This window comes from Globicephala melas, chromosome 2 (genome assembly GCF_963455315.2).
Source record: "Globicephala melas chromosome 2, mGloMel1.2, whole genome shotgun sequence".
Classification (NCBI taxonomy): domain Eukaryota; kingdom Metazoa; phylum Chordata; class Mammalia; order Artiodactyla; family Delphinidae; genus Globicephala; species Globicephala melas.
In genome coordinates, this window is record NC_083315.2 from 38984004 (window position 1) to 38996329 (window position 12326).

Here is a 12326-nt window from a genome sequence, read left to right on the forward strand (position 1 = left end):
GGAGTTTGACCTCCTGTGTTTCCTAAGGAAGCCCTCAGACGTTCCCTTCCCCTGCTTCCTCCTTGTTGTGAGGGTCAGAGCTGGTGAGGCATGTAAGGCCTTCAGCGTAGTGCTGGGCACAGAGTAAATGCAATGCAAACGTTATTATCCAATTATTTTTTTGACTTCTCTCTCATTTTCTCCTGTCTACCTTTTCTCTCTCCTCTCCCTCATTTCTCAGCTGCAGAAGCATCTGCCTTGACCCCAGGGCAAACCCCTCCAAGGGTCCTGGACCTCATCCGTCACTTTGCTGCTCTAGGACCTTACCTTTCCCTCCCCACCCCCAGCCCTGCCCTGACCCGATTCCTAATATGTTTCCCCTCTTCCTCTCCACTGGTTTTTCTCTTCTGTTTTCAACCGAAGATACTTCTGTCTTCCATTGACTTCCTATTCCCTGGAGCTTAAAACCTTGGGGTCATCTTTTACTCTTTCCTTTTCTTCTACCTCCAAGGAAGCACCAAATACCACCGTGTCTTCCTTTATGATGTTTGGTCCATCTTCGCCTTCCTTCTCCCCAATTTTTACCTCTCTACTCCAGGCTCTTAGTAACTAGGCAGCCCTTCTCTCATGGTGGTCCAGGGTCCCATGGGGATCCCCAAGACCCTTACAGGGAGACCAAGATGTTAAATCTATTTTCATAATAACCCTGAGATGTTACTTGCCTTTTTCATTCCCGTGGGCAGTGGAGTTTTCCAGAGGCCACGTGACATACGTTAACATCATTCCTCTGATGCTTGATGGAGTTTGTGCTAATGCGTTCTTGTGTTTTAAATTTTTCTCAGTTTTAATTTTTAATATGGTAAATCGTGATAGATATACTCCACCTAAAAGTTCTTTGAGACTCTCAGTCATCTTTAAGAGTGAAAAGGAGTGCTGAGACCAAAAAGTTGGAGAACATTGACCTGGAGCCTGCTAGCCTATATGGTACCTATATGTGAATGAGAAAAGATGCCTCTTCTGGGTGGATAGAGCCCCATGCCAGGTACCGGGTCTGGTCAAGGGTATGCAGGCTGGATTTCATCCCCCATTCATCCCTTTGGCTGGGTGCATTGAGACATGCATGAACTTCAGCACTGTACACGGTGACCCTGTGTTTATCAGACATCCTAACCGGGGTCCCAGTCTCCGGCTGTCCTCCTCTCTGGTTGATCCTGTTCAACATTGCTGGATTACTCTTACAGTTTTGTTCACTTCATTCTCCAACTACAAGGGCCTCGGTGGTTCCCACTGCCTCTTGGATGCATTTCAAGCTTCCTGATGTGGCAGTGAATGTCCTCCACCATCTGGCTTCCACTTGCCCTTCCAGCTTTATTTCCAGGTGCTCCTGCTGTAGCACAAGCTTTCTTTCCTGTTTCCACAGTCCAGCCTGCATCATCCCTCTAACTCTTCCCCAGTCTTTCCCTCCACAAGCTTCCAAAGTTCAGGGATCCTGCTTACTCCTCCTAGAATCTCCCATCTAGCTACGCCTTACACGTGATAGATGGCGGGGAAAGTACATGAATTTTGGAGTCCAACAGGCTAAGCTTTGAAGCCCTGCTTTGTCACATACCAGCCGAGGGACCTTGAGCACGTGACTTGACTCCTCCAAACGTAGGAGGGGGTCCCTCTTGTGCATGACGACGAGAGACTGGCTGGCTCTGAGTGCAGCTGTGAGAGGCAGATGCTTGATGAAGGTTAGTTCTTGTCTCCTTTGCTGAAAGAGTGTGGTGTGCAGAGCAAAGTCATGGGCACTTTTAGACTAAGAGGATATCATACAGGGGTGTTTGCACATTCTACCTGTGCTGTCCTGTTGGCTAGAAAGCACTGATTCCTCCCTTCCAAGGGCCTCACTTTTTTCTGAAAGCTGGTTAATGCTGATGTGTGCTTCACTACTTTGGAATTTGCCAGTTGTCAAAAATATCCTGGATCTTAGTGCAGTTACCCAAGTGGCCCTCCCTCTGGGCACCAATAGATTCATCCCCTTACTGGTCCAGAAAGAGAATCATGTTCCCCTGAGTGATCCTGGCATTCAGATTTATCAGGTGCCCTTGCCTTTAAGAGTTTTACATCAGCTTATGCCCTTCAATTGTCCCCCCAAGGAGATGACTCCCTCTAAGTCACAAGGAAAATGAATGGAGAAGGAAGGCCTTGAACTTGACTCTTCCTCTATCAGACAGTCTTCTTTACCAAGATGAGTGCTCCTGGAAAACAGGGACTGATTATTCATTTCTGTTTCAGCAGCACTCAGCCCACAGCCAGACATGGATGAGGTGCTTATTAAGGATTTTGTTGAATTTATGAAGGAATAAAGCTGGTCCCAAGATAGGCTTTGAGCAGATATTGGAAACAGCGAATCACCTTCTCCCCAGGGAGAATAGCTTCTTTCTTCCTTCCTCCCTCCTTCCCTCCCTCCCTCCCTCCCTCCCTTCCTTCCTTCCTCCCTCCTTTTATTCATTCAACGGGTATTTATATGCCAGGCTTAGTTATAGGTACTGGGGATATAGCAATGAACCTAATAGGCAATGTCTCTGACTTTGATGGAACTTAATTTTTATTTGGGGAGACAGATAATAAACAAGCAAGCAAATATTTATTTTTTAATTTTTAGATTTATTTTGTTTATCCGTTCTATATATACTAATTTGCATCTGCTAGCCCCAAACTTGCAAGCAAGCAAATAAATATTTAAAGTGATGCTGGGCAGTGACAAATACCAGAAAGAAGAAAATAGTCAGGCAAGGGACTGGGCAATGTGAGGGCAGGGGTTGGTGGTAACTTTCCTATAGAAGTGGTCAGAGAAGGCTATATGATTCCTTAATGAAGGGAGGGAGTTGATCTAGCAGATATGTTCTCAGTCCAAACTCTGTAGGCAGAAAGGACAACAAGTGCAAAGGCCCTGAGGCAGGAGCATGCAGGTCATCCTGGTAAACTTGACACACAGCAAGGTCAGAGTGGCTGAAGAAGAGGAGGAGAGGGTGAGGCAGGCAATGAAGTCAGAGAGGTGACAGAGGGTGGTATAGATCCCGTAGGCCTTTGACTCTGACTTTCAAAGAGTTGGGAGGCCAGTGGAGGGTTTTGAGAAGAGGAGCTTCCCAAGCCGATGTATTTTAAAGGTCTCTTTGGCAGGTAAGTTCAGTGGAGTGGATTTTTTTGGAATGAGTTTATTTGTTTAAAAACTAAATAAATTCATGGACTTCTATAAGTATTTTTTATTTCTTTGGAGACCTTGCTAAACCCTTATCTCCTTAGTCCCTGAGGAGCAGGTGGGGGCCCATGCATGGCCTCACAGCCCTGGGAGGGAGCTGGGCCACCTTCGGTTCAGGGGCTCCCTTCCCTCGCTTCTCGCCCACAGGAGGTTGGAGCAGAACTTCTTCAACTGCAGCTGTGACATCCGCTGGATGCAGCTGTGGCAGGAGCAGGGGGAGGCCAAGCTGAACAGCCAGAACCTCTACTGCATCAGTGCCGATGGCTCCCAGCTCCCACTTTTTCGCATGAACATCAGTCAGTGCGGTGAGTGAGCCGCCCAGTCCCAGCTGGCTCCACGCGGGCCTCCCTCAGACACCAGGGACGGTGCTGCGCATCAGCTGGGAAAGCCAGGGCCTTCCTTCCCCACTGCCCTCCCAGCCTTGAACTCTGCATTGGGTGCAGATCTGGCTCCCCTCTTACCTCCTTGCTCATTCTTGTCTCTTCATCAGCCAGCCATGGGAAGGTTGGTTCCAGGGATGCAGAAAAGGGTTAAGTGTGCTCTTTGTCATTGGACCAGAGTCCTTTCTCTCTGTTAGTTCCCTGTTAAGCAAACCTGAAGGAGTGTTATGTCCAGGTGTGGTCTCTGGATCTCCTGTATCAGGAGCATCTAAGGCACTTTTAGAGAAGCAGATGTCTGGGTCCATCCACAGACTTAAGAGATCAGAATATCTGGAGATGAGTTTGGAAATCTGAATTTCTAGCAAGATCCCCATGGGAGTCTGAAGCGGACCAAAGTTTTGAGAACCAGTGCCCCAAGTGGAAGATGTCATTTGATGTCATTGTTAGAGCTGCATTCCTTCAGCAACTGTCCTCCTCACCAATCCCTGCTCCCCAACCACCACGTCCAACTGCATGGGCTTAAATCTTGAGTTCTACCATCTGCTTGGGAGGTGGTGTGAAGCTTCTGGGACTTGGGGGACTTCTGAGAGGTCACGCAGGTTTTGTGGAGTCATTATTGGACAAACCAAGCAGTGCCACCATTGCCCCCATGGACAAAGTTTTGGTAGCAAGTATTTGCCTGTTTTTTCACCCACCCTGTCCTCCCTCCCAGACCTGCCTGAGATCAGTGTGAGCCATGCCAACCTGACCGTACGGGAGGGTGATAATGCTGTCATCACTTGCAATGGCTCTGGATCGCCCCTGCCCGACGTGGACTGGATAGTCACCGGACTGCAGTCCATCAACACCCACCAGGTAGGCGTCTGAAGCTTGGGACCTATCACCTCTTAGTCTTAATGAGCTAAAGTCATGAATAGAAGCAAGAGACGTGAGAATAAGGAAGAAGAGGAAGGGAAGTTTGTGGTCCTATTTCTATAGGAAGAAGCACATAGATATGGGTTCCACGCAGCTGCAACATTTTCTAGCCAACTTGATCTTGAACATGCTATAAACATCTCTGTACCTTACTTTCCTCATCTGTGAAATGGGTATAATGCTACCATTCATCTCATGGGATAAGTGTGAGTGTTACCTGAGCTCTTGACTGTAGAGAGCTTGGCCCTTGGTCAATGTGCCTTCACCAGCAAGGCCTCCTTCACCTACTGCTCAGCTTTCCTTTTGATTCCTAAAGGTGTTTGGGGGTTAGGTGGGGGAGCCGCCCTTGTAGAAACTGTTTGATTGTTGTCTTTTTTTTTGTACCATCATCTAATTTTTCTTTTATCTTTTCCTAAATTTTTATTGTGGTAAAGTGTACATAACTTAAAATGTACAGTCAAACATTTTTTTAGTTATTATAAAATATTAGCTCTATTCTCCATGTTGTACAATACATCCCTGCAGCTTATTTTATACACATGATTATTGGTTTTTTTATTGGGTTTTTAGACAAATCTGAACTGGACCAATGTACACGCCATCAACCTGACGCTGGTAAATGTGACGAGTGAGGACAACGGCTTCACCCTGACGTGCATTGCAGAGAACGTGGTGGGCATGAGCAATGCCAGCGTCGCCCTCACTGTCCACTGTGAGCGGATGCCCTGTGGGGGGCGGCTGGGACCCTGGGGATCTCAGCATAGGAGGCTGGGGCCAGGCAGAGCTGCTGCAATGGGCCTGGTCCACCAGGAAGGGCAGAAAGACTCCTGTGGGGCAGGACTGAGCAAATCAAGTCAGTCCTTGGCTAGTAACCCCAGAAGGGGTGTCCCTGTCCCTCAGAAGATGATGCACCTCCAACTCAGCTCTGACTTTACTCCAAGTCTGCCTTTTGCTAAACCCCTAAAAGGTCATGAGAGGGAACCCTCCAGCTGTAGTGGATCCAGGAAGCTTGAGTGAAGACAGACATCTCTTCCCCTCTTTGGGGGTGGTGTTGGGGGGGAACCTCTGATTCCCTCAGGTCTTTTTAAAGCGGGGTGGGGAAGAATTGGATTGCCCACCTCAGCTCCTGGAAGGCTGCTCTGGGACACCAGAGGCTCTGTGTTCTGGGTGTCAGCTGGCCTTTCCCCGGCAGACCCCCCACGCGTGGTGAGCCTGGAGGAGCCTGAGCTGCGCCTGGAACATTGCATCGAGTTCGTGGTGCGCGGCAACCCGCCGCCCACACTGCACTGGCTGCATAACGGGCAGCCGCTGCGTGAGTCCAAGATCATCCACGTGGAGTACTACCAGGAGGGCGAGGTCTCCGAGGGCTGCCTGCTCTTCAACAAGCCCACCCACTACAACAACGGCAACTATACCCTCATCGCCAAGAACCCCCTGGGCACAGCCAACCAGACCATCAATGGCCACTTCCTCAAGGAGCCCTTTCCAGGTGAGGGCAGGGCTGCTCTGGGGTGACTGATCCCCTCCAGGAGCTCAGTGGGACGGGGAGTGGGGGCTTGAGAGGAGAAGCAGCATCAACACAAATACTGTCATCGACAACCAAACACACACTGGAACATACTCAGCCACCACCAGAATTTTGTGTAAACTAGATGAAGTCTCTGATTTCCAATAGCAGTCACAGTGAAACCCAAGACCCCCTCAGAAGTACACAGCTGTACATATAAGGGCATATGGTGTTACGGTAGAGAAAGTGGGGACTTGAGAGGTGGATAAGAATGGCGGAAAATCTGGACCCAATTCTTTTTTTTGTTGGGGGACTCTGGGCATGATCGTTGCCTCAATACCTTCATCTGTGAAATGGGCATGATTGTACTTCTCCCATAAGAATCTCGTGACTTTTAAATACTTTTAAAGTAGACAAAGCATGTATCACAGGCTTTGGTACCTAACGATGGTTTGATGACCTTCCATTACAAGGGGCTTCAGGGTCTATCTGGTTCAACCCCACATGTAACAGGCCAGTGAACAGAATCTTTCCACTTGCTGGGTAGTAATAAGGCCTTGGCTGGGTTTCCAGGTCTGTGGCTCTTTTCCTCTAGCTCCGTGGTGAGCTGATGGGTGGAGGGTACCTGATGCTGTCAGCCTGGATGGTGCTGATTCTAGTGGACGGGGTCATTGAAATGATGAGAGAACTTTGTTTGAATATTTGGGAGGGGAGTCTTGTCTTTCTCTGTCTGGGCTAGAATATTTCAAATACCTTCCTGAAGTTAGAGGAGAAGAAAATACTCCCAAGAGTTTAGTGAAAGTGGTTGCAGCATCTCTTGGGGGTGGTTTTGGTAGCTGATAAGTTTCTGTCAGTGAAGCCATATATCTTTGATGACCTTGGTGATGTCTGCTGGGAACAGACCTCTTGGCCTTCAATTCCTGGAAATCCAGGATTCTAATGAGATAAAGGGGAGTGTAAAGGCTGATCTCGATCTCTCTGTCTCTCTCTCACACACACACAGGGCATTGGAGTACTAGCACTGTGCAGCATCTGCTTCTGTGAAGGTGATTTCACAGCATACAGATAATCAGAGGGTAGCAGTTCCAAGAGGCCTTTTTAATCTTAGTGCAAGGAAACTCGAACTTTAGAGGCTTTGAGAGAAACTCTGGAGAGATGAGGCTGCCTGGGAAGCTAAATTCTTGCCACTGAGGGCCAGGGGATGGTGGAGCCATCACTCAGGAGAGGACTGAGAACGTGCCGATGTTTGAGACCCTGGCCATCCCATATGGTCCTACATTTCCAACATCATTCCAAGTATGCCCAGTGAGAGGCCTCAGGACACTTCCCACTGTGGGCCACACGGGAGCTGAAAGAGTCCTGTCTTGCACTGCAGAAGCAGCAGCTTTTAGATGCAGAGATACTTTGCTTTTTGGGGCCAAAGTCAGGCTAGGCTTTGTTGGCATAAAGGGCTGGAGTGGCCCTTTGCCCTGCTTGTGCCCATCTGGTGATTAGAGAATGGAATCTGTTTTTAAAGAGGAGAGTCGACACTCCCTGATGGGCGAGGAGTGAAGCCCTCGCCAAAGTCATGCTTCTGTTTCCAAAGGGAAGCTTCTGGGGCCTGGTGAGAGCAGGGAGCCCTGGAATGCTTGGGAGGGAGGGGGAGCCACCCTGGCTTCTGCATGCAGAGGGTGTCCTGGCCATGGGGCAGCAGGAGCAGTGGCCACGGCTTTTCCTTTGTCCTCCCTCGCCTTGGGAGGGAAGCAGTTCTCTGCATCCTTGCAGCCATACAGACACCTCCTCTGTCCCCAAGAGACACAGCTGCCCCTCCTCTTCATCTCTGGATATGCCTGTCACCTTTTCAGTTCTCCTCAGGCCAGTGGTTCTCGAAGAGTGGTCTCCAGACCAGCAACATCAGCATCACCTGGGCAGGTGTTAGAACTCAAATCCTGGAGCCCCACCCAAACCTACTGAATCAGAAACTGTGGGGTGGGGCCTGGCAGTCTGTATTTTAACAAGCCCCCCGCCCCCGAAAATTCAGACACTCCCTCGTTTGCCATCTCCTGCCATGACATTTGTGGACCCAGGAGGCCAGAGGGAGGGTGAAGTTACAGAGGAACTTGAAGGGAAACAGCTCACCTGCAGTGGGTCCCTCAAACCCATCTACACCCTGCCAGGGCCATCCTGTGTGAAGGTTTGCTTGTTTGTAAAGGAGTCAGTGGATGATGGAAAGGCAGTGACAGGGAAAAGATGGGCCAGTCATGTCAAGAGACAAAATATCTAGGCGTCAGGAGAGTAAATTATCCAGGAGAGTGGACAGTAAACCTCGCACCTGCTGAGCCTGGATACAAAGGCTCTCAGTGGACTCCTGCTTTTCTCTTGCTGTGGTGTGGGGACATTGTATTTGTCATCTGTACCCCTCTCGCTCCCAGGCAGCAAAACAGACATTAAGAGCAAGGGTTCTGAAATCAGACAGATGGAAGTATTATCCTGTCTGTGGCGTGAGGTGAAGGATGATCACTGCTCGGTGCCTCTGTTTCTTCATCTGTGAAATGGGAATGATAATCAGAGCTCCTGCCTAAATTGCCCTGAGGATGAATGAAGTGATGTCCACCCAGTGTTTAGCTCTGTGTCCGGATAGAGGGAAGGTTCAATAGCTGTTGGCTACGACTAGGATTCTAGGTGGAGAGTTTAGGAGTTGAGTTTAGGAGTTCTAGATCTGGTCGTTGCTCTCTAATCAAGCTGGTAAGTTCTAACAGACAGCCTTCAGGTAGTTTACTAGGGTAGTGGTTATGGAGTCACAACGCCAAGATTCAGATTCTCATTCAATTGCTTATCAGTTCTGTGATCTCAGGCAAATTACTCAATCCCCTGCTTCTGCCTCAAAGATTGTAGTGAAGATTAATTCGCACATAGTAGATTAATCCACCTAAAATATTTCCCACAGTGCTTGGCACAGAGTAAGCACAGAATTACTGTTTGATTTTATTATTATATATTAAAAAAACACCCAAGGGCAACTGAAAAGGGATTTGTTTTGGGGGAAAAACAGAGATCTGAGGGTGAGGGTCTCCTTTCCTGACTGTTCATGGGCTGGAGACCCACAGGAGAGCTTTGACTGCACTGAATATATTCAGTGGAGCCATCTGTAGATGCAGAGGCCTCCATCAGAAGGATTTTTTCCGAGCAGGACATTGAAATGAAAATGTTCTGGAAAAGCTTTTTGTAAACTTCACATGCTATACAAATGTTGGTGTTTCCTTCTGCATTTCCAAAGAAGCACTAGAATGTTCAGCCTGGAGTTCAGCTTTAGTGTAGGAACCAGTCTCTGGAAAGGGAGATTTGTTCTAGGAGCATGGAATCCTCTTTGGTGTTCCAGGGATCTGGGCCTAGGAGTGGGGACGGTGAGGAGTCAGGGATCCAAGTGTCAGGGGAGGCCAGGGATCATGTTAGGGTCGAGGTGGCACCTGGAAGGTTGGCGGTCCTTAGATGATGATGTGATAGAAGGAGGAATGTTGACAAGGGGTGTGTGTGTGTGTGTGTGTGTGTGTGTGTGTGTGTGTGTGTGTGCGTGTATGTGTATGTGTGTTTGCCTGCACATATGCAACAAATATATGAGAACACTTGACAAAACGTTTAGGAATAAGTGAGCTGCCATAACTCTTGAATTCTCATTTCTTTTTACCTGACTGGGAAGCCTCTTCATCATGATCTTGTGACAGCAGAAATCAGAATTCCATCAGGGCCCTGGGTACAAACCGTGGGGGACACCATTGCCCCAGTGTCCATAGCCGCACTTGTTGAGACTAGAATGTGGTCCCAACCTGCCAGTGCTGGGGGAAAAGAGGCGGCAGCAGCGTGTGGCCTTCTGTGCTGGGTGGGCAGAGCGTGTGGACGCCTGGCGCAGCTCCCCACTCCCTCCTCACACCTGAAGCCAGGGCATCTCTTCTCCTTATCACGTCTATGTGCATCTCTCTCTATCTGGACGCAAGCTGCTGCCTCTCTTCTCCATTCTCTGGATCCCACTGGCTTTTCCCACTGGGTTTTTCTTGAGGCTTTTGGGATCTGGAGGACACATGTGCATTGCTTTCATGCCCAGTTCCTGTTGGGATTCAGATGCTGCCTTGGCACACTGGTCCGGTTGTCCTCCCAGCCTGCTGGTGCGGGCTGAGGTGAGGACCACTCTCGGGTACCATCCTTTTCCAGGGTGAAGTTCTGAGTCCTCCCACAGGTTAGAGAGAACCCAGAAGGTCTGGCTGTTCCAAGGCTTGTGTGCTTCCTGGGTGTATAAATGTTTCCAGGCTCTTGCAAAGGCGATAAGCATTCATAGGCTGATTGAGAGATTACCGGGTTTACAGATTCGGCCAAAACATTTGGCTGACGTGAGCATATTCTCTAATAAATGAGAGCCTTATGAGAAATATGCAAATTGGTGTTAACTAGGAATTGATCTGGCACCTCTCTTTTCTCAGGCTCTGAAGCCAAGGCTAGGGCCCCCTTGCCTCCATCCTCCTCCCAAATCAGCCGTTTGGTCACCTGAAGTTTAGAAGAGGGTGGGGGGCCTGAAGGGCACACTCAGGAATCTGGAGAAAGCTGTATTGCTCTCCCACAAAACAACACAAAGTGGATGATGAGCAAGCAACCTATTAGCAGTGAATTTACTGTGAATAAGGCTTTCTCTAAGGGACTCCTTCACAGAAAGGCATCAATTTTCCCCCACGGGTAGCTAGGGAAGAGTATTTGCTGGCGCATACTTGATAGAGCTATGAGTACAATGACTGTGAAAGCCTAGCCAAGGGCCTGGGTAAATGGAAGACCCACGGTGAATGAATGAACGAATAAGTTCTTATTTCTCAGGGTGTGGTAGGCTTGTGCCAGGAGGAAGTGGAGTAAAATGCAATGGTTCTCAAAGGGACCAGCAGAACAAGAAAACTTGTTCGAAATGCAAAATTCTCAAGACCTCCCCCAGACCTCCTGAGTCAGAAACTCTGGGGTGAGGACCAATAATCCATATTTCTTTAAAAAATTTTTAAAAATTTTTAACTTTTCATTTTGAAATAGTTTGAGATTTACCAGAAAAGTTACAAAATAGTACCAAAAAAGCTTCCTTATACTGTTCACCCAGCTTCCCCCAGTGTTACCATCTTACATAACTACAAGGCAGTGATCAAAACCAGGAGAGTAACGTTGATACAACCCTATTACCTAATCTACAGACTTTATCTAAATCTTACCAGTTGTCCCACTGCTGTCCTTTTCTTCTCTGAGATCCAATCCAGGATTATATTGATACATTGTATTTAGCTGCCATGTTACCTTATTCTTTTTAAATCTGGGGCAGTTCTTCAGGCTTTCTTTGTCTTTCACGATCTGTACACTTTTTTTTTTAATTTATTTTTTTTACATCTTTATTGGAGTATAATTGCTTTACAATGGTGTGTTAGTTTCTGCTTTATAACAAAGTGAATCAGTTATACATATATCCCCATATCTCTTCCCTCTTGCATCTCCCTCCCTCCTACCCTCCCTATCCCACCCCTCTAGGTGGTCACAAAGCACCAAGCTGATCTCCCTGTGCTATGCGGCGGCTTCCCACTAGCTATCTATTTTACGTTTGGTAGGGTATATATGTCCATGCCACTCTCTCACTGTGCACTTTTGAAGGATCCTCACTAGTTATTTTGTAGACTGTCCCACAATTTGGGTTTGCCTGATGTTTTCTCACAACTGAATGCCAGTTAGGCATTTTTGGCAGGAACACCGCAGAAGTGATGCTGTGCCCGTTCAGTACATTGTGTCAGGGGTACACGACGTCTGTACGTTTTATTACCAGTGATGTTAACTTTATCACTTGGTCAGGATGGTGTCTGCTAGGTTTCTCCACTGCAGAGTGACTATTTTTTTCTCCTCTGTAATTAATAAGCATAATATTTTGAAGCTTTGTAAATATCTTGTTTCTTATCATTCTTTCACACATTAGTTTTAGCATTCATTGATGATTCTTGCCTGAAACAAATATTAGTGTGCCATTTGTCAATGGTGATTTTTCTATTTCTATTCTTTTCCTCTACATTTATTAATTGGATTTTGTTGTAAGGAAAAGCTTTCTTTTCTTATTTGTTGATTAAATTACTTCGTTATATCAGTATGGACTGATGGGTATTTATTTTGTTCTATGAATTATAATCCATGTATTAACTTGCTAGGGCTGCTGTAAGAAAGTGTCAGAGACTGAGTGGCTTCAACAATAGAAATTTATTTTCTCACAGTTCTGGAGGATGGAAGTCTGAGATCAAGGTGTCAGCAGGGTTGGTTCCATCTA

General features: G+C 47.6%; 1 protein-coding gene across 6 annotated transcripts in view; it reads left to right on the forward strand.

The window, feature by feature from the left end:
* Positions 1-12326, forward strand: part of NTRK3 (neurotrophic receptor tyrosine kinase 3) — a 386072-nt gene that overhangs the window by 118312 nt on the left and 255434 nt on the right. For all 6 annotated transcript variants that reach the window (XM_060293880.1, XM_060293879.1, XM_030878684.2 and 3 more), the window contains exons 5-8: positions 3371-3528; positions 4316-4458; positions 5089-5230; positions 5711-6007. In XM_060293880.1, the coding sequence (XP_060149863.1) occupies positions 3371-3528; positions 4316-4458; positions 5089-5230; positions 5711-6007 (740 nt within the window). The remainder of the gene's footprint in view (positions 1-3370; positions 3529-4315; positions 4459-5088; positions 5231-5710; positions 6008-12326) is intronic.